Source organism: Haplochromis burtoni, unplaced genomic scaffold, assembly GCF_018398535.1.
Source record: "Haplochromis burtoni strain Fernald_Lab_line unplaced genomic scaffold, NCSU_Asbu1 Contig_393, whole genome shotgun sequence".
Lineage (NCBI taxonomy): Eukaryota > Metazoa > Chordata > Actinopteri > Cichliformes > Cichlidae > Haplochromis > Haplochromis burtoni.
The window spans coordinates 518,114-539,937 of record NW_024582754.1 but is presented as its reverse complement, the minus strand read 5'-3'; the positions used below and the strand labels follow the sequence as shown (position 1 = coordinate 539,937).

The following is a 21,824-nucleotide window of genomic DNA, read 5'->3' as shown; positions in this document are numbered from 1 at the left end:
CCAACCATTATGTTAAAAAAAGCAAAATAAAACAAGCAAAACATATTTCACTCAAAGAGAGTCCCACTTTGTAAAAATCTGTATTCGCTGATGACAAAGATGATATATTTCACACCCACAGGGGGAGACAAATGTCAGCAAATAAACTAATGTCACAAACATTTTGCATACGCCCAAATGCCACAGTATCTATATAGCATACTGATAAAGTGAAAGCTTTGGTTTCACATCTGTCATATTTTAACTGTGATGAACTCCACAGGACAGCAAAGGAAGGGTCTATATTCAACATGATGTCCACAGTCTTCTTTATCTATTTCTTTCAGCTCATAGGGAAGTATGGTGAGTATTCTAACATGAGAAAAATTCCCCTCATCTGGTAATTTCACCTTTTAAAAATCACATGTTTTTCTTTTCCCCCCCCAACAGGAGTTTCTAGCACCTACATGGTCCAGCAAACACCTCCTTCCATCATTAAGAAAGTTGGTCAATCTGTATCCAGTGAGATCCACTGTTCACACAGTGTGTCGTCTTTTAATAGGATTCTCTGGTATAAACAAGACAAACACAGAGCTCTAAAGTTCCTCGGATACCTAAATGTAAACTCCCCAAACCCTGAGGATGATGTGAAAGGGAAAATCAGCTTTAATGGAGATGGCAGAAAACATTCAAACCTGACCATTTCTAATGTGTCAGTGACTGACAGTGCTGTGTATTTCTGTGCTGCCAGCACGGTACTACAGATTCCACTAAAGGCAATACAAAAACCTCTTAATGTCTCTGCAGAGAGATTAATATCTGAACACCTGCAGCCAGTATGCAACTGAATCTAGCCTTACTAAAGGCTAAAGGTTTCAAGCTAATTTTCATCCCCTTTGAAATCATATTGCTGGCTCTTTTCAAATATTAATAGTTGCTTCAATCGCTGGAAGAATTAGAGCATTAATGTTAATCTATGAATAAAGCCAGACACATAATTTTGCTTCCTGCAATCAAGCCGTACCCATTTTTCTGTCAAGATTTTCACAGTCAGCCATATAAATGTTGAAACAACGATCATAAAAATGCAAAGCCTCTTGTAATCTGTCTTCTTTAGCCTTTATCTAGTATCATTAAAAGTGGTAATCAACAGTTGTACTTCATGAAACCATCTGAAACAGCATGGACATAATGGTTAAACAATCCCTCCTCATATTGTTTCATCCATTTGCTGTGTGTATCAGCTGTTTCCCAATGAACTTTTTCCATTAATCCGTTCTGTTGTACTTATCCTATTCCGGGTCACAGGATGAGAGGTGGGGCACACACTGGACAGGTTGTCATGCTGTGGCAGGGCTAACATAGAGACACAGAAACATCATGGACTGCAGGGGGATGTCAAGTACCACAAATACAACTGTCAGTGGTGAAACCGAAGATAACAGGATCACAGAGCTCCCCACAAAGCAGTGACACGCCCACCTGAAACTCTTGATATCAACATAAATTCAAACTGTCATTTATTCATGTGTTCCTATCGTCTACAACATGGACATTTTTGTATATGGTCACCTCAGCTTTTTGATATTTCTGCTTTGGATCAAAGGTGAGTTGAGTAAAATCTCATTTATGGTGTTTCTTATTTTAGAGATGGCAGAAACAAGCGATTATGGTTTAAAGTTTTATACTAAATGTTCATTATTAACCGAATTCTTCTACACACACAGGTCTAACTGATGCCAAGGATGTCAGACAAACACCCATGCTGTGGGAACAACAGGGTAATAATGCAACAATGGACTGCAGCCATACCAAGGATGCTAACTATATCCAGATGTACTGGTACAGACAGCTGCCAGGAGAAAATATGGAACTGATTGTGTTCACAACAACAGTCAAAAAATCCGATCACGACTTTGGAAAATTCAGCAAAGAGAAATACTCAGCCACAAAGACTGAGGTTCATGATGGGACATTTACAGTGAAGAACCTGGAGCCAAAAGACAGCGGCTGGTATTTCTGTGCTGTCAGTGAGCACAGTGATACAGACTCATGTGAAAGCTGAACAAAAACCCCACTGAATGGTTGGCACGAGTGTTGCAATTATTCCCTGTACTGTAGGGGGACCTCAAGTACAACTACAGATCAGAGGATCATATGAAGGTCTTCAACTTCCCAAATCACAGCTCACACACACACAGGCTTGTTTCTTAAATTTAGGTTTATCAGAGCACAATTATTGATCACAATTGGTCTGATCAAGCCCTCTTTAGCTCTGTTCTTAATTAGAGGTACTGTCCATTAAAATGGTCATCTGTACTCGTCACTCTGCTCACTTAAATTAACTTATGCCAACACATGGGGAAAACATGAAAAGTCCACATTCCCCCCAGGTACTCGTGCTTTCTCCCACAGTCCAAAGACATGCAATTAGCAGGGCTATGTTAACTCGGGGTTCTAAATTGCCCATAGGTGCGAATGTGACTATGAACGGTTATCTGTTTCTCTGCGTTAGTCCTGTGACAGACTGGTGACCTGTCCAGGGCGTTTCTCTGAATCCAGACAGAATGATTGGCATCCACACACCCACCCATTCTTTTCCACGTATCCTACAACAAGATGTTAGATACCCCGTCTCTTAACTTTCTATCCGACCTGCTAACTTCCTTTAAACAGCTAATCAGAGAGCTTAGGAACATAGATGAAAAATATAAATATTCTACTGGATAACCAAGGTTTGGGAGTTTAGTTCAGGTCAAGTATTACGTTACTTTGACTACTTCTACAGGTAGCAGCAGAACTTTAGTATAGTGACAGTTCAGGAAGAGAAGAGTGCATTATGGCACCACGTAATGAACTAACCCGTCACCCCACCCATGGGACGGTTAAACTCGCATAAGAAATCAGAACTTCATACACACAGAAGGCGTTACAAGGATCTTCTTAAATGAAAGTATGAAAGACAAAATGATGACACCTGTCTTCTGTATAATCTTTAATGTCATACAGGTTTCAGGTAACTGACTTTCTATATGTCTTGATAATTAAGATTGGTTTTACTTTTCCATGTATTCATGTATTTCCATTGTTTCAGTACTGCAATGGTTAATTATGGTTAATTATGATCCATTTCCCGTAGGTTCCTCACTCAGTGACCAAGTCCACCAGACCCCAGCTGATATGTTCCAAAATCAGGGACAAACGGCCACAATCAACTGTTCGCACAGTGTAGATGGCTATGATCGAATTCTCTGGTACAAGCAAACAAAAAGCAAACAGCTTCATTTCCTGGGATACATGTTTGAAAACCTAAGAAACCCAGAGCCTGGAGTTAATGTGACAATGGCTGGGAATGCAAATAAAGACGAAACCTGCACATTAACAATCGCAGATCTCACAGTGAGCAGCAGTGCGGTGTACTTCTGCGCTGCTCGTTACCACAGTACTACTTATCACTGCGCTTCAATACAAAAACTCCCTCTCCACAATGTGCACTGTTTGAGGACTCTAATGTGCTACAACAGCAAAAGTGATAGATGATACATTTAGTAGCAGGTTATATGCTGATGACTGTACTTAACATATATTTAATATTTATATTTATTTATTGTTATAAGTGTTGCTGTAGGTTATCACTTTTTGGTCTTGGGATTTGTGTATTACCAGGTACAAGAATGATTTTCTTTAGGCCAAACATTTCAAAAGTTAATGGTGTGTTTTTATACTGTACATCACAGTTATTAAAATGACACAAATCTTTGTGGATACTAAAAAAAAATGTACCTTTTCAAAACAAGACTGTATATGGTGAAAAATGCAATATGGTGGAAAATGATATATGGCAACTACTTTGATGCATGTTTAAAATGTATGCATATGGCTCAAAGATGTATAACTTTGACTCATTGGTGTTACTTGAGGTTTATGCATGAAACTTGGTGAAAAAAGTCAAACACTGTCGCAAATTTCAGAACCTTTTGCCATATCGTTCTACTGTTCAGGCCTCCACTCACAAAGAAAGAAGAGAAAATTGTAATAGAAAATTTAGAAACACTATTGGAGAGCTTACAAAGCTTTGCCATCAGCTTTCTAGCAGGTGCTGAAAAATAGCAATCTACTACACCAGGTGTTTCTGGGTTGTTGTTATTTTGAGTCCTGTCATTAGGTGGCAGTATGTCAACAGGTTGTGGCTGTTAAGAATACATTGCCCACCTAAAAGAAGTTGATTTCCAAAAGGGAGGGGTTAATTCAGATATGAGATATCAGTGTTACAGAAGCTACAGCTACGAAAGTAAAGAAGCAATAACGCAGGCAACATAAATCCATTAATCTGTGTGCAACCAAAAATGATCATCTTTTTGTTCTGTATGAGCTTTAAAATGATCCTGGTGTCAGGTAATGAGCTCTTTTTACTTTTCCATTTTTTGAAGATTCTCTCTCATGTTACTATGTTTTACATTTTCTGTTAACATTTTTTGTTTCACAGGTTCCTCACTCAGTGACCAGGTTTACCAGAATCCAGCTGATATGTATAAAGAACAAGGACAAAGAGCAGACATCACCTGTTCACACAGTATAGACAACTATGATCGAATCCTCTGGTACAAGCAAATAAAAGGCCATCTACAGTACCTGGGGTACATAGTAGGAAACCTAGGAAGACCAGAGACTGGGGCAAATGTGACAATAATTGGAAATGCAAATAAAGACCAGACCTGCACGTTGACTATTAAAGATCTCACCCTGAACAGCAGTGCTGTGTACTTCTGTGCTGCTAGATTCCACAGTGCTACATATCACTGATCCACAATACAAAAACCTCTCAATCATATTTTATTTGATCTCTATGTCACAGCTCACAAGCCCATGCACCTGTTTCGCAATATCTGGAATATATTCATTTGTATTGCGAATGTAAAGCATATGTTTAGGTGGAGGAGGATGCATATTGACACCACCCACAAAATTGCTGGGGAAGGCTTACTCAGACAGGAGGTTATAAATATTGCAACTGCTACAATTTGCTGTATCTGATTGCCTCTAATTCAGGAGTCAAAATGATCATCTTATTTCTTTCCATTATTTTAAAATGTTTTCTGGTTTCAGGTATTAAACGTACCAGTGTTTACTATAATCTTGTAAATGTGCAGTTTAAGTATTACTTCATTCAATTTTTAAAATTGGTTTTTAAATTTGGCTTTGCATCTTGGCAGCCTCAATGCTCATGTCCGTTTTTGGTCTGATTCTTTCTTGTTTCTTTCCCCACAGGCTCCTCTCTCAGTGACAAAGTCCACCAGAGACCAGCTGACATTTATATAAATTCCACAGATACAGCCGAAATCTACTGTTCACACAGAATAGACAGCTATGATCAAATCCTTTGGTACAAGCAGTTAAAGAACAAGCAGCTACAGTTCCTGGGACGCTTGTACACAAGCATGGCAAATGTAGAGACCGGAGTGAACGTGTCAATAACTGGGAGTGCAGATAAAGACAAGACCTGCACATTAACTGTTAAACATCTCACCGTGAACAGTGGTGCCGTGTACTTCTGTGCTGCTAGATACCACAGTGCTACATATCACCGATACTCAATACAAAAACCTTATCATAGTGGTTTCCATGTCTGCATGAAACTCCATGACAGGCAAGCTTAAAGGCAGTTATATTGTTTCCTTTCATAAGGTGGCAGTACAGCCCCACAGTAGCTGACTTGATTGTAACATTAAGAGGAGGTTTATCCGAGCCCACCCATTTCATGAGTTCATGTCTGTGTGCTGATAGGCAGTTTGACTTGAAGGAGGCTGGAAATTACCAGTATAAATGTTTATGAACTGACGGATAAAAAGACTATAAGAACAACACTGTAGTCTCTTATTTTTCAACTAACATTTAGAAAACACAAAATGTTTTTCTTATTGCTAAGCACTATTTTTAACACCATACTGGTTTCAGGTAATGACATTTTTGAAATTTATAAAATATATTAGTATTTTTGACTAATAAAGCAATTCTCTAAACATGCTAAAACCACAGTATTTTAACTTATTGCATTGAATTAAGTCTTGTGTATTTTCTTTTCCGATTTTTTTTTTAACAGGTCTCTCTCCTAGCGACCGCGTCCACCAGGAACCAGCTGACATGTACAAAACATCTGAAGATATAGCCAAAATTCAATGTTTGCAGAGTATCGACGACAACCACAACCGAATCCTCTGGTACAAGCAATCAAATAGCCAGCTGCAGCTCCTGGGGTACATGGTAGCAAACAGAGGACTTCCAGAGACCGGCTTTAACGTGTCAATAGATGGGAGTGCAAATAAAGACCAGACCTGCACATTAACAATTAAAAGACTCGACTTCAATAGCAGTGCAGTGTATTTCTGTGCAGCTAGTTACCACAGTGCTACATATCACTGAGTCACAATACAAAAACCTTGCAATTGGCAGTTTCTCCCTTACAGCCCACAGCCCCTTGCACCTGTATCCTAACCAACATTGGTCTTCTGGTTAGAACGAAACATTTAAAATGGGAGGTCCTTAATGTGAAGTAAAGCTTTTAATTGCTACCTATCATTATACAGGCTTCTTACTGACAGTGTTACCTGTATCTCATTGTAGAATATAACAATGATTGCTAAAGTAGTCACCATATTTTTAGTCTAATCCCTGTGGCTTCAGGTACATGAACATTTTAAGATATGTGATAAAAGAGGGCCTTCTTTCTTTTAATCAGAAAATTATTATTATCAAATTGTATTTTATTCTTACAGGTCAATCCGAAGATGTGTTTCAACAACCTGAAATCAATTATGTTAACAAAGCTGCACACATGAACTGCAGCCACAACAAAGATAAGGGCCACCTCCAGATGTACTGGTATATTCAACGACCAGGAGAGACCATGAGGCTCATCGTCTACACAGTGTTTGGTGGGAAGCCGGACTATGGTGGAGCCCTTGAGATTAAATATTCAGCCAGTAGAAAAACCATTGAGAACGGCGCTCTAACTGTGAATCATTTGCAGCAGAATGACACTGGTGTGTATTTTTGCGCTGTCAGCAAACACAGTGATGTGAGAAGTAAAAGAAGCTGTACAAAAACTGCTCAACAATTAATCTGATATTAGAGATGGACTTTTATGTCCTCCAGTAGGTGGCGATGAAGCTCAAGAAATACTGACATCAAAACCTTTAGCAGCTGGTTTCAAGAGGAGGGCGTCAGTAAAAGTGTGCATGGTTAAGTGTTCAAGTCACTCTGTGATAAAAGCTCATCATGCCGATTATTTTGGCTCACTTGTAATCACATTCACCATTCCCATTTTATATTATTTATGGTATCCATGTAGATTATTCATTTTTTGTCTTTCTAGGTGTTTGTCTGGGTGTTGAAGTTTCCCAAACACCTTTGGAAGTTTTCAGAAGACCTGGAGAAAAAGTGCAGCTGGTCTGCAGCCATGAAAAGACCGACTACCCACTCATGCAGTGGTACCAGAAATCCCCTGGAGACCAGGCTCTGAAACGCATTGGACATTTATATTACAACAACAAAGAGCACGAGGAATCGTTTAAGACACATTTTAATATTAGTGGAGATTTAAGTGGAGAGAAACCAAAGAAAGCTTCTCTGTTTATAGTGGACCTAAAGGCCTCCTGAGCACAGTGCAGCAAGCTTTGCACACTGAGAGGAAAACCCCTCCCTGTAATACCAAAACTCAAACCCAATAAAGCGAATGGTTTTAAACTGAATGCACTCGCCCCACCTTGTTGTTAAATGCTGCCAGTATAATTTTCACTTCACTTTCCTCTTAAACCTCAGTCAGTCGAATCCCAGTAATTAAAAAGTAAACTCTAAAACAAATCAAAGGAATAGAAAGATGATTCCCTTTCTTGTCTTCTGGTGTCTGACAGGTAATAACTTGTTTGCATAACATAAAATTATCTAAAAGTGTCAATGTTTATGATTTAAACAAAATGTTTTTGTTTTTTTCCCTGTATTCAGGTGTCTGTCTGGGTATTGAGGTTCGTCAGTTTCCCTCTGGGGTCATCACTGATGTCGGATCCAAAGTGCAGATTTTTTGCAGTCATGAAAAGACTGACTACAGGATGATGCTCTGGTACCAGCAGCCACCCGGAGAGACAGCTATGAAACTCATTGGGTTTTTAAACTTCAATGCTGTCACATTTGAAGACCAAAATAACGATAATTTCAGTATCACAGGAGATCTGGGTGGGAATACAGCAAAAAATGGCTCGTTGATAGTCAAAGTTGTACAAAAAGAGCACAGTGCAGTGTACTACTGTGCAGCTAGAGAAACACAGTGACAAAAAGCTCCTCTGAACACTACAAAAACTCCACAGCCCGAAATCACAAGTGGTTTGACACAAGAAAAGGAATAAACTGATCTAGAACACCTGCTTTTGTGGTTTTGGTTTTTGATTTTTATATAATTTTGTTCTAATGATGCCACACTGATAACATATTTAATACATAATAATATGTCAAAAGCAAGATATCATGTGGATGATTCATGTAAAAAATAATGGTATACAAAGAGCTAAACTGAATATTTATATATATAAAAAAAAAAATTAGTTGCAGCTGAAATCTACATGTCCATACGTATTTGGACAATGACTGGATTTTTGTAATTGTGTCTCTGTAAACCAACACAGTGGATTTTAATACAAACAAGATGTCTGACTGATTCAGTGGGTAACACTGCATTCACCTTTTTAGACTTATAAAAAGCTCCCAATTTTCAGAGGTTAAAAAGTATTTGAACAATTGACCAGCAAACATTTTTATGACCATGTGAGCCTGTTGCCTAATTATTCCATGAAAGATTAAGCAGTGTTAAGAGTTTAACACTTAGTGTTGAACTTGTATTTGGTAGCTTCTCAATGAAACATTTCAATATGAGGACGAATGACATACAGATGAAAGTGAGGAAGGCAAAAAACATATTGCAAAACATAAGAATCTTTTTCTTTAAGACAAATAAATTTCACTCACTTCCCAGAGCTCATGGCCATAAGTGTGGCTAGAGAAAAAATTTACCTTTTTTAAAAGTGAATATAGCCAAAACGTTTAGAAATACCTTATACTGTCCCTATACAGTATGTTTACTTGAAAGTTCATAGAAAGGTTCTGGCAAAGATTGAAAATGTGTAACTCAAAGTAAAAGATACCATTTTAAGTCCTTTGATAAGCTGACAGTATGCCTGTAGTTTAGTGGCTCTTCAGAATCCACTGCAACACCACCCAATTTCCTGGTGGGAGGGTTTTAAAGAAATGGTGTATGAATAATCAGCAGAACTGAATATACAGTTATGAAAGCAAGGAAGACATACCAGCTCTGTTCCTGAGTTTAATTATGCAACACAACATGATAATCACTTTCTTCTGCATAAGCTTTAACATTATCCTGGTGTCAGGTAATGAACTCTTGTTAACTTTTCACTTTTTCAGGATTTACTCTGATTCTATATTTTATATATTTTATATTTTATATGTATTTTATATATGTGAGGTTGCTGATTATTCATTTTTACAGGTTCCACACTCAGTGACCAAGTCCACCAGAATCCAGCTGATATGTATAAAAATCCAGAAGAAACAGCTGAGATCACCTGTTCACACAGTATAGACACCTATAATCAAATCCTCTGGTACAAGCAAACAAAAACCGGCCAACTGCAGTTCCTGGGATACATGTTTGCAACAAGCCCATCTGTAGAGCCTGGAGTGACTGTGACAATTGCTGGGAATGCAAATAAAGACAAGACCTGCACACTGACAATTAAAGATGTCTTCATGAACAGCAGTGCAGTGTACTTCTGCGCTGCTAGATACCACAGTGCTACATGTCACTGATACTCAATACAAAAACCTTCCAATTGCCAGTTTTTATCTCTTACAGCTCACAGACACTTGCACCTGTATTCTAACCAACATAGGTCTTGTGATTATAATCCGGTAGTGGAATGGGAGGTCCTTAGAGAGAATTAAAACCTATAACCTCCACCTACCATTACAAATAGCAGCAGGCTTTAATATTTACAGTGTCAGCTTCATCTCATTGTAGAGCATCACTATGATTGCTCAAGCCCTCATTGTATTTTTTGTCTCATCTCTCTGGCTCCAAGGTACATAGACCGCTCAAGAGATACCTGGACTTTAAAGATTTCTTGTCACCATCTAACGCCTAAACATTTTGTTTATTGAATTAAATTATATTTTTTTCTTACAGGTCAATCCCAGGATGTGTTTCAACAACCTGAAATCAGATGGAGTTATGTTAACAAAGCTGCACACATGAACTGCAGCCACAACAAAGATAAGGGCCACAACCAGATGTACTGGTATATTCAAAGACCAGGAGAGACCATGAGGCTCATTGTCTACACAGTGTTTGGTGGGAAGCCGGACTATGGTGGAGCCCCTGAGAATAAATATTCAGCCAGCAAAGAAGCCATTGAGAACGGGGCTCTAACTGTGAATCACTTGCAGCAGAATGACACTGGTGTGTATTTTTGTGCTGTGAGTAAACACAGTGATGTGAGAAGTAGGAGAAGCTGTACAAAAACTGCTCAACAATTAATCTGATATTAGAAATTACTTTCATCTCCTCCTGTAGGTGGCGTTGGAGCTCAAGAAATACCGATCAACACCTGCAGTAGTTGGTAAATGTCAGACATGTTCAGACAGGAGCTCATCATGCCAACAATATTCAGTTTCATTTAATTCAATTATTTGATATAGCGCCAAATCACAACAACAGTTTCCCAGAGGTGTTTTATATTGTAAGAATAAAAATAACAAAATAAGAATAATAAAAACAAAACAAAAACATAAACTGAGAAAAACCCCAACAGCGCTTCAGTGACAGTGGTAAAGACAAACCTCCAAACTATATGCTTTATGAAAAAGAAAAGTTTTGAGCCAAATCTTAAAAGTGGAGAGAGTGTCTGTCGCCTAAATTCAAACTGGAAGTTCAGTGCAGCTCATCTGCAACTACAGAAAGGCAGAAATTCCCTGGAGACCAAGCTATTAAGTGCACTGGACATTTGCATTACACCAACTCAACGAGGGGAAAACCGAAGTCCTCGTATGCACCCCTGATAGGTTTCTATCGCAGATAGTGAAAGCCCTTGGCCCTCTCTCACTTTATGTTAAATCCTCTATCAGGAATTTAGGTGTCACCTTTGACTCGAGTCTCACATTGGACGGGCATGTGAAATCTCTAGTTCGGTCTTGTTTTTATCATTTAAGAAATGTGGCTAGGCTTTTATCTCGCTCTGAACTCGAGATTGCTATACATGCATTTATTTCATCATGCTTGGATTATTGTAATTCGCTGTTTATGTGTCTAAGCAAAGGTTCTCTGGATCGTCTGCAGCTTGTGCAAAACGCTGCAGCTAGGCTTTTGACAAAATCCTCCAAGTACTCACATGTGACACCGTTATTATCTCAGTTACACTGGCTTCCTGTTAAATTTAGAGTCGATTTTAAGATCCTGGTCTTGACCTACAGAGCTGTGCACGGACTGGCACCTGCCTACATCTTTGATCTGCTACAGCCTTATGTCCCTAGCAGGTCTTTGAGGTCATCTGATCAGGGCTTACTTGCTATAAAAAATACTAAGAGGAGGACTAAGGGTGACAGAGCTTTTGCCACTGTGGCCCCTAGACTGTGGAACTCTCTCCCCCAAGCATTAAGAACTGCGGACTCAGTAGCAGTTTTTAAAAAACAGCTCAAAACTCACCTTTTTAAAACTGCTTTTGGTTAATTTTTTGCCCGTTTTATTCTCTCTTTTTAAGTCTTTTTATGACTTGCAGCACTTTGTGATTCAGTCTTGAAAAGGTGCTATATAAATAAAAAATTATTTATTTATTTAACAAAGATTTTCATAATAAACAATGATGTGATGTTTGCTTCTACCATAAGAGAGTGTGTGGGGGTATGTTAAGCTTTCTCTCCTCTGTGTGAGTTTAACATGAGTATGAAGATTTACTTTAATATTAATGGTGATTTGAGGAAAGCAAAGAATTCTTCTGTGTTTATAGCAGACCTACAGGCACCTGAGCACACTGCCTTGTACTACAGTGCAGCAAACTATGGACACAGAGGAAAACCCCTCCCCTTAATACAAAAACTGAAAAAACCCCAAAACATTTATTTTGATGGGTTTGAACTGTTTATACTCCTCCTACCAGCCAGCATAGTGTTCGCTTCACTTTCCTTTTAGGTCTTAGTTCAATGTGGTCACACAGTTGATCTGAAGTCACATCCCAGCAATTTAAAATCCTACAACTCTTAGGCTCATATAGTTTGAAGTTATCAAAGGAATGTGAACATGATTAATTTTCTCTTTTTCTGTTGCCTAACAGGTAATAACTTCTTTACTTACTACAAGGTTATCTGAACATGGACGGTTTCAATAAATGTGGCATTATGTTATGATTTCAATTGAATTTGTTTTCATTCTTTATCCAGGTGTCTGTCTGGGTATTGAGGTCCGTCAGTCTCCGTCTGAGTTCATCACAAAAGTTGGATCCAAAGTGGAGATTTTCTGTAGCCATGAAAAGACTGACTACAGGGTGATTCTCTGGTACCAGCAGCACCCTGGAGACACAGCTATGAAACTCATTGGGCATTTGTACTTCAAAGATGACAAATATGAAGAACAATATAAAGATAATTTCAATATCACAGGAGATTTAAGTGGGAATACAGCAAAGAACGTCTCTCTGATAGTCAAAGGTGCACAAAAAGAGCACAGTACTACTGTGCAGCTAGACAAGCACAGTGACAAAAAGCTCCTCTGAACACTACAAAAACTACACAGCCTTTAATCAGTGGTTTACACAAGTATAGGGAATAAACTGATCTCAGACACCTGCTTTTGTGGTTTCTGTTTTCAACTGTGATGTTATTGTTGGTTCATTCTAATTATATCCCACTAATAACACATTTAATATACAATAAAAGTTAAAAGCAACAGCTCTTTTGTCGATGATGAAAATATGAGCATATCAGGAATTAAAACACAAGGATTACATCACGCAGAAAGGAACTAACTAGGAAATCTCCCAAGTTTAAGTTTCTTTTAGTGGTACAGGGAAATTAATCTTTGCATCTCACTAATCAAAATAAATGGTCTTATCCCTGCGGGCTTTACAAAGTTGTAATTAGCATTTTCTATTAAATATTCATTAAAGAGGTTGCATGATTTACCAAAAAACCGTGGCACTGACTAATGATATTCTTATGTGCTTAGATATGGGTGAATATTCCATTTTAGTTCAACTCGATTTATCTACACACCACTGATCATGGCGTTCTTATTAACAGCACAGGCACTGCTTGCAGATGGTTCTCAACAGGTCCCATCTCAACACAGATTTTTGACAAACTATAGAAAAAAGTGGTTCATATTTGCCAGCTTTGCCACTGATTTCACTGGCTTTGATGGATTTACTTCTAATAAAATTTAAAATCAAAAAACGTTGATGCATCTTGTGCAAACTTTGGTGGTCTTTTGTGGCCTTTGGATGTTTTTAAATCTTCCAATAAAAATGTGGCAGTTGCTGGAACTTTGTTGGCATTACAATATTAAAGGTTTACTTGGTGACCTGCATAATGCAGAAAAACAAAATTGAAGTTTTCTTTAAGGTAAATACCGTTCAATCACTACCCACAGCTCATGACCTTAAGTGTGGTTTGAGAAAAATGTAAATTTTCAAGAAAGTGAATATAACTCAAAAACTTAGTGGGTTAGAAAATGACATTATAGGGTTCATAGGAACCCAGCAGTATCACATAAAATGCCCAGAGAATATATTTGAAAATATAGGTCATAAAGAAAACTTCAATTTAGAACCAAGTCCTTTCATAATCTGGCAGTACGTCTGTAGGGTAGTGGTTCCTCAGAACACACAGTAACACCACTGTATTTCCTCATGGGAGGGGTTTACCAAGAAATGGCCTATGAATAATCAGCAGAACTGAATATACAGTTATGAAAGCATAGACAACTTAACAGCTCTGTTCTTCAGTTTAGTTATGCAACACAACATGATAATATCTTTCTTCTGCATAAGCTTTAACATTATCCTGGTGTCAGGTAATGCACTCGTTAACTTTTTTATTTTTCAAGATTTACTCTCGTTCTATATTTTATATTGATGTGAGGTTTCTGATTATTCATTTTTACAGGTTCCTCACTCAGTGACCGAGTCCACCAGGATCCAGCTGATATGTATAAAGAACAAGGACAAACAGCACAAATCACCTGTTCACACAGTATAGACAACTATAATATAATCCTCTGGTACAAGCAAACAAACAGCCAACTGCAGCTCCTGGGATACATGTTGGGAACAACCCAATTTCCAGAGCCTGGAGTGACTGTGACAATGGATGGGAGTGCAGATAAAGACAAGACCTGCACACTGACAATTAAAGATCTCTTCATGAACAGCAGTGCAGTGTACTTCTGCGCTGCTAGATACCACAGTGCTACATATCACTGACACTCAATACAAAAACCTCCTCACTGTCTTGTCATCTCATCGCACAGAGTTTCTTGCACCTGTATTCTAACCAACACTGTTTTGTGATTATGATCCAGTACAGGAATGGGAGGTTCTTGGAGTGACTTAAAGCCTTTTGTAAATAGCAGCAGGCTGTAATATTTACAATATCGGCCGTATCTCATTGTATAGTATCACTATAAGTGCTCGCAGAATTTGTTGTCTCGTCTCGCTGTCTCCAAGGTAAATGAAGCCTGCAAGAGATACCTCGACTTTAAAGATTGTCTCATCTCTCTGTTTGACAACCAATCTGATACAAGACAAGAAAAGACTTTTGTCTTCCAGTAGGTGGCACTAGAGCTCAAGAAATACTGATATCAAAACTTGTGCTAGCTGGTAAGAGTCATTTAATGTTCTGTTTTCAGACAGGTGCTCGTCATGCTGACAAATTTCCATGTATTTTGATTTATTAGTAATCGCATTAATCATTCAGGAGGACCCCTTCATATCATCTATATTCCATATGTTTCTTTCTAGGTGTTTTTCTGGGTTGCAATTTACCAAACACCTGTGGAAGCAGCTCATCTGCAAGCACAGGAAGACAGAAATCCCCAAGCTATGAAGTGCATTGGACATTTGTATTACAACATGATCAGTGATTATGCAATGTTTGTTTCTACCATACGAGTTTGTGTGTTCTGCTGAGACAGGTGGAGATTCCTTGTTAGCTGGTTTGCAGAAAATACTGCATGCAAATTGGATATTTGGATAGAGAGAAGCATCTTAATTTCCAGGTGACAGCCACCTCACCCCGCTGTTTGCTTCCCCTGCAAACAACGAGCCAGCAGTTAGACTGCTAGTAGCATTGAGTGTTTGTGTGAGAAGTCTGAGTATAAGCTAATAATTGAAATGTGAAAGCTGAAAAATGCATTCTGAAATCTTTGTGTTTTATATTACTGCCAATATGAGTGGTGAGTAAGCAAAGAATACTTCTCTATTTATAGTTCAGGTAAAGGCATCTGAGCACTCTGCAGTGCAGTAGTGTGCACACTGAAAGGAAAACCCCTCCCATTAATACAAAAACTCACAAACATCAAAGTGGATTGTGATCTCTTAAATAGATGCCAGCCAGCACAGTGCTCACTTCACTTTCCTTTTAGATCTTCGTTCAGTAGGGTCACGCAGTTAATCTGAAGTCAGATCCCAGTAATTTAAATCCTAAAGCCTTAGGCACACAGTTTGACATGTTATCAAAGGAAGGTCAACATGATTAATTTTCTCTTTTTCTGCTGCCTAACAGGTAATAACGTGTTTACCTAGAATAAGATCTAAACATGGAAACTGATCAAATTATTTAAATGCATCATATGTTTTGGTTTAAACTGAATGTGTTTTTTTAAAATATTTTTTTCCAGGTGTCTGTCTAGGTGTTGAGGTCCGTCAGACTCCCTCTGAGTTCATCACAAATGTTGGATCCAAAGTGGAGATTTTCTGCAGTCATGAAAAGACTGACTACAGGATGATGCTCTGGTACCAGCAGCCACCCGGAGAGACAGCTATGAAACTCATTGGGTATTTGTACTTCAAAGATGCCAAATATGAAGAACAATATAAAGATCATTTTAATATCACTGGAGATTTGAGTGTGAATACAGTAAAAAAAGGTTATCTGATTGTTCAAGTCGCACAACAAGAGCACAGTGCAGCATACTACTGTGCAGCTAGCAAAGCACAATGATAAAAAGTCCCTCTGAACTGTACAAAAACTCTTTTGATAAAACACGCTCTGAAGCACCTGCTTTAGTGGTTGTCTAGTGGCTTAATCCATCCATAGAACACACTAACACACTCATGTTTTATTCTTATCTATCTAGGCATGTTGTTCAGATATGTACTCTTTATATAACCAGGAGTGAAGTCCAAATAATAAGTACAACTTTAAATCACAAAAGTAGTAAAAGCAGACATGCCTCTACAAGCCTCATGAAAATTTTCTGCTAAGATTTGAAAAGACCTCTTCATCTCAGCACACATGTACATGCATTAATGCCATGAAGTACTTAAGGATCCTTAAAGGTGGTGCAGCATAAATACCAACAGTTTGAGGTTATTACTATTCAGGTAAAGAAGAATTTGATCTAGTTTGATCTATTTTTATCTATCAGCCAGCAAAAAAAACATTAAGAAAGGGGCTCTAACTGTGAATCATTTGCAGCAGAATGACAGTGGTGTGTATTTTTGTGCTGTCAGCAAACACAGTGATGTGATAAGTAGGAGAAGCTGTACAGAAACTGCTCAACAATTAATCTGATATTAGAGATGACTTGACTTTTATGTCCTCCAGTAGGTGGCGATGAAGCTCAAGAAATACTGATATCAAAACCTTTAGCAGCTGGTTTCAAGACGAGGGCGTCAATAAAAGTGTGCACGGGGAAAATGTTCATATCACTCGCTGTTCTGTTTTCAGACAGAAGCTCATCATGCTGACATTATTCAGTTTGTTTTGGCTCACTGGTAATCACATTTATCATCCAAGTATCCCAAATTATATTTAGTTTATATGCTGATTATTCATTTTCTCTGTTTCTAGGTGTTTGTCTGGGTGTTGAAGTTTCCCAAACACCTTTGGAAGTTTTCAGAAGACCTGGAGAAAAAGTGCAGCTGGTCTGCAGCCATGAAAAGACCGACTACATGCTCATGCAGTGGTACCAGAAATCCCCTGGAGACCAGGCTCTGAAGCGCATTGGACATTTATATTACAACAACAAAGGGCACGAGGAATCGTTTAAGACACATTTTAATATTAGTGGAGATTTGAGTGGAGATGACGCAAAGAATGCTTCTCTGTTTATAGTGGACCTAAAGGCACCTGAGCACAGTGCAGTGTATTACTGTGCAGCAAGCTTTGCACACTGAGAGGAAAACCCCTCCCTGTAATACAAAAACTCAAAACAATTAAAGTGGATGGTTTTAAACTAACATACTCCTCACCACATCTTGGTTAGATCCCAGCCAGTATAAGTTTCACTTCACTTTTCTCCTCAACCTCAATCAGTCAAAGCCCAATATTTAGCTCCCTAAAAAACATAAATTGGAGGAAAATATGATCCATATTCTCTTTCTCTGTCTGACAGATAATATGCTGTTTGTGTAACATAAGATTATCTAAAAGTGTAAATGTTATGATTTAAGCAAAATTGGGTTTTTTTGCGTTTCTATTCAGGTGTCAGAGTGTTGAGGTCCGTCAGTCTCCCTTTGAGTTCATCACAAATGTTGGTTCAGATGTTCTGCGGCCATGAAAAGACTGACTACAGAGTGATGCTCTGGTACCAGCAGCAGCCTGGAGAGAAAGCTATGAAACACCTTTTCTATAAACTTCAAAGTTGTCACATTTGAAGCCCAATTCATGATCATTTCAATATCACTGGAGATTTGGGTGGGAATAGAGCAAAAAAGGACTCTGTCCCTAAACAGCATGCCAAATTTCAGAGCCTATGAAGCTTTCACAGATAAAGAAAGAAATTAACAGTGTGTACCACAAACACAGAAACACTATTTATTTTCACGAGGTGGCAGTATGTCTGTAGTATAATGGCTCTTCAGAATCCACTGCATCACTGCCCATCTTCCTGGTGGGAGGGTTTAACGAGAAATGAGATATGAACGATCAGCAGAACTGAATACACAGTTATGAAAGCACAGGCAACATAACAGCTCTGTTCCTGAGTTTAGTTATGCAACACAACATGATGATCACTTTCTTCTGCATAAGCCTTAACATTATCCTCGTGTCAGGTAATGAACTCTTAACTTTTCAAGTCTTCAGGATTTACTCTTATATTGGAAATTTATTTCTGATGAGGTTTCTGATGTTTTTTTGTTTGTTTGTTTTAAACACAGGTTCCTCACTCAGTGACCGAGTCCACCAGGATCCAGCTGATATGTATGAAATTCAAGGACAAACAGCAGAAATCACCTGTTCACACAGTATAGACAGCTATAATGTAATCCTCTGGTATAAGCAAACAAAAAACAACCAACTGCAGCTCCTGGGACACGTGTATTCAACAAACCCATCTGTAGAGCCTGGAGTGACTGTGACAATTGCTGGGAATGCAAATAAAGACCAGACCTGCACACTGACAATTAAAGATCTCACCCTGAACAGCAGTGCAGTGTACTTCTGTGCTGCTAGATACCACAGTGCTACATATCACTGATACTCAATACAAAAACCTTCCAATTGCCAGTTTTTATCTCTTACAGCTCACAGACACTTGCACCTGTATTCTAACCAACATTGATCTTGTGATTCTAATCCAGTACTAAAATGGGAGGTCCTTAGATTTAAAACCTTTAACCTCCACCCACCATAATAAATAATGACAGGCATTAATATGTACAATGCCAGCTATCACACTGTAGAGTATCACTATGATTCCTCAGGTGCTTTTCACATTCGTTGTACCATCTCTGAGGCTTCAGGATACATGATTGATGCAAGAAATTGAAAAGAAAAAAAAAGTCAGTCATTTGTACTGGTACATTCAAAGACCAGGAGAGACTGAGGCCTCATCATCTACACATTCTTTGGTGGGAAACATGAAAACAAATAGTCAGGCAGCAGAAAAGACATTGAGAACTCTTAATGTGAATAATTGTCAGTTTTGGCCGGGCAGCTATTTCGTATTTAGCAAGAATGGCATCTTTTACTTTATCATAGACTTCCGAATCAGCAATGTCCATATGCACATAAGCACTACGTGCTTTACCTGTGAGCAGAGGTACGAGTCAAACAGCCCATTCTTCTCTCGGCCAACGGCAGACTTGAGCCATTCTCTCAAAAGTAGTGAGAAAGTGCTCAATATCATCATCTGGAGTGAGTGGCAACAACTTGGAATCTCTCTGGTGAAATGGTTCCCGTCTTGGCATAGACCACATCTGCTGACCAGTCAGACTAGGCCCCTCATCGGGTTCACCTCCCTCCTCGATTTGGTTGTTCTCTTGTTCCTGCTGCTGTTCTGTCATTTCTTTCACTTGAACTTGAATTTGCTGAAACTGATGTTGCATACTTTTCCATCTTTGTTCTTGTCGGGCTGATTCTCTGTCCATTCTCTGGTCTCTTGTTGCTTGAGACTGCATCAATGATTTCACCAGAGCTGTCAGTTCATCCAGTCTATCGCCAGGTTTAGCTCCTGCTTTAGCCACTGGATCAGCTAGCACCTTCCCCCATCCTCTGCCACGTCATTACAGTCATTCTTCTTTCCACTTCTCGTCATCATATTTACCTCATTCATTAGAGGCAGCACTCCTGAAAACCACTTGCCAGTTTTGGCCGGCAGTCATAGGTTCTGTCCAATAATATGACGCGAGACTGGAGTAAAACACATCCATGGATTGACACTTTATTAAAGAAGGAGCATGATAACAGCACAAACACCAACTACAACTAAACAAAATGGTTTTCTTTTATACTCTACCTTTTCAGGTGAGCATCCGGAATAGCCCAAGTATGGGGGTTAACTAATCAAAATGAAAACATAACCCTCCACACAAACAAACATACAATAACATTAAAGCACATCACAAACATATACATATTTCCAACACATACTATAAACAAACCAATAAATGGTAAATGGCCTGTATTTGTATATCGCCTTTCTAGTCCCTAAGGACCCCAAAGCGCTTTACACAACCTGTCATCCACCCATTCACACACACATTCACACACTGGTGACTAAGCTTCACCCATTACTATCTAAATTAAAACCCTCTTTAACCATACTCCCTAACCTGGCACACTGGTCTGCTCCAAGAGCTCTTAAGCAGGTGATTGCTTTCACTCTTTTGCTCCACATCCTGCAAGAAGCAACCAGGACAGGTGAGTACCTTTATAAGTTCTCATTTAACATATATTTAGGTTATTGACAAATGATTAACTGCAAGCAGTTTTAACTTAGGCTCTTCTCTGACACAGGTAGGATGGTCAGTCCCCCTGTCTCTTCACCTTCACAAGCTGTCAATTTAATCGTATGTCAAAATAAACCTAAAAAAAGACTCCATAAGAACTAATGTGTTTTCTTTATTACCCTATTTTAAATTCCCAATCCAACAATTTATCATTAACAATGCCAACAAGGTAATGGAACCACTGGTCTCCATTACAATAATATGCAGCAGAATGACAGTGGCATGTATTTTTGTCCTATCAGCAAACAGTGACATGAGAAGCAGGAGAAGCTGTACAACATCCGCTCGGCAACTAATCTAACATTGGAAATGACTTGACTTTCATGTCCTCCCAGTAGGTGGCACAGGAGCTCAAGAAATACAGATATCAAAACCTGCAGCAACTGGCAAAGTGTAAGAGTCACTCAGGGTTCAAACAGGAGCTCATCATGTTTATCAGACACCCGGAGACAAAGTCCAACAGGTCTTAACCACAGAAAGACAGAAATCCCATGGAGCCCAAGCCATGAAGTGCACTGGACATGTGCAATAAAACAGCAAAGAATGACATGATCCATGAAGATGTGATGTTTTTTCTACCATTACAATGGGTGTGTTCAGCTTTCTCGCCTGTCTGTGAGAGATCAGCATTACAATCTGAAGTCTTTGTGCTTACAGTAGCTGAAAGCATTTTGTAAATAATCCTTGTAAATAGTAAATTTTAAATTTGTATTCACTTCACATATCGAGCACTTTGTAGCTTGCCTTATAAGGAGGGAGAGGCCCTTTTTTATTCAAATACTTCATTTTTTGTTTCTTGGTTTTTGAGAGTTAGAGAATAGTCTTTAGTTTGCTTATTACTTTGTAAGGGAAGAAAAAAGATGATTAGATGTTTTTATTTGTTTTGGATTGCATATCTTCAAAGTGACAAACTGCTGCTCATAAACTTGGATTTTTCTGTGCTGTTGACTCTATAGGAGTAGTATGTGGGCAGCAGTTACACTTGATGTAGGCCCAGGAACAAAACGTCAGAATAAAAAATATTTTAAGGTGATTTGAGTGGAGAGGAAGAAAAGAATGTCTATAGTCGACCTCAAGTCACTTGAGCACAGTGCAGTGTACTACTGTGCACACAGAGGAAAAACCCTCCCCTTAATACACAAACTCAAAACCATCAAAGTGGATGGTTTTGAAAAAAATAGAAAAAAATAAGTACAGCTTTAATTCACATAAGTAGAAAAAGCAGACATGACAGACCTCCAGATCTTATAAATGTTTGCATTCTCTTTTGTTCCTACCAGGTGGGGCTGACCTACATCTCAACACATACACTATATTGCCAAAAGTATTCACTCA

At 38.6% G+C, this 21,824-nt stretch overlaps 1 long non-coding RNA gene and 2 gene segments (V, D, J or C); all 3 read left to right on the top strand.

Moving 5' to 3' along the window:
- Positions 1-259: 259 nt before the first annotated feature.
- LOC106632564 lies at positions 260-827 on the top strand. The segment is given in 2 exon segments: positions 260-342; positions 430-827. Coding segments are annotated over 2 exon segments (450 nt in total).
- Positions 828-1,250: 423 nt separating this feature from the next.
- LOC121811978 lies at positions 1,251-2,152 on the top strand. The segment is given in 2 exon segments: positions 1,251-1,585; positions 1,707-2,152. Coding segments are annotated over 2 exon segments (396 nt in total).
- A 7,047-nt stretch (positions 2,153-9,199) lies between these two features.
- Positions 9,200-10,526, top strand: LOC102312421. The gene is made up of 3 exons (XR_006052782.1): positions 9,200-9,416; positions 9,536-10,127; positions 10,232-10,526. It is a non-coding gene; the product is annotated as an uncharacterized LOC102312421 (long non-coding RNA).
- Positions 10,527-21,824: the final 11,298 nt, after the last annotated feature.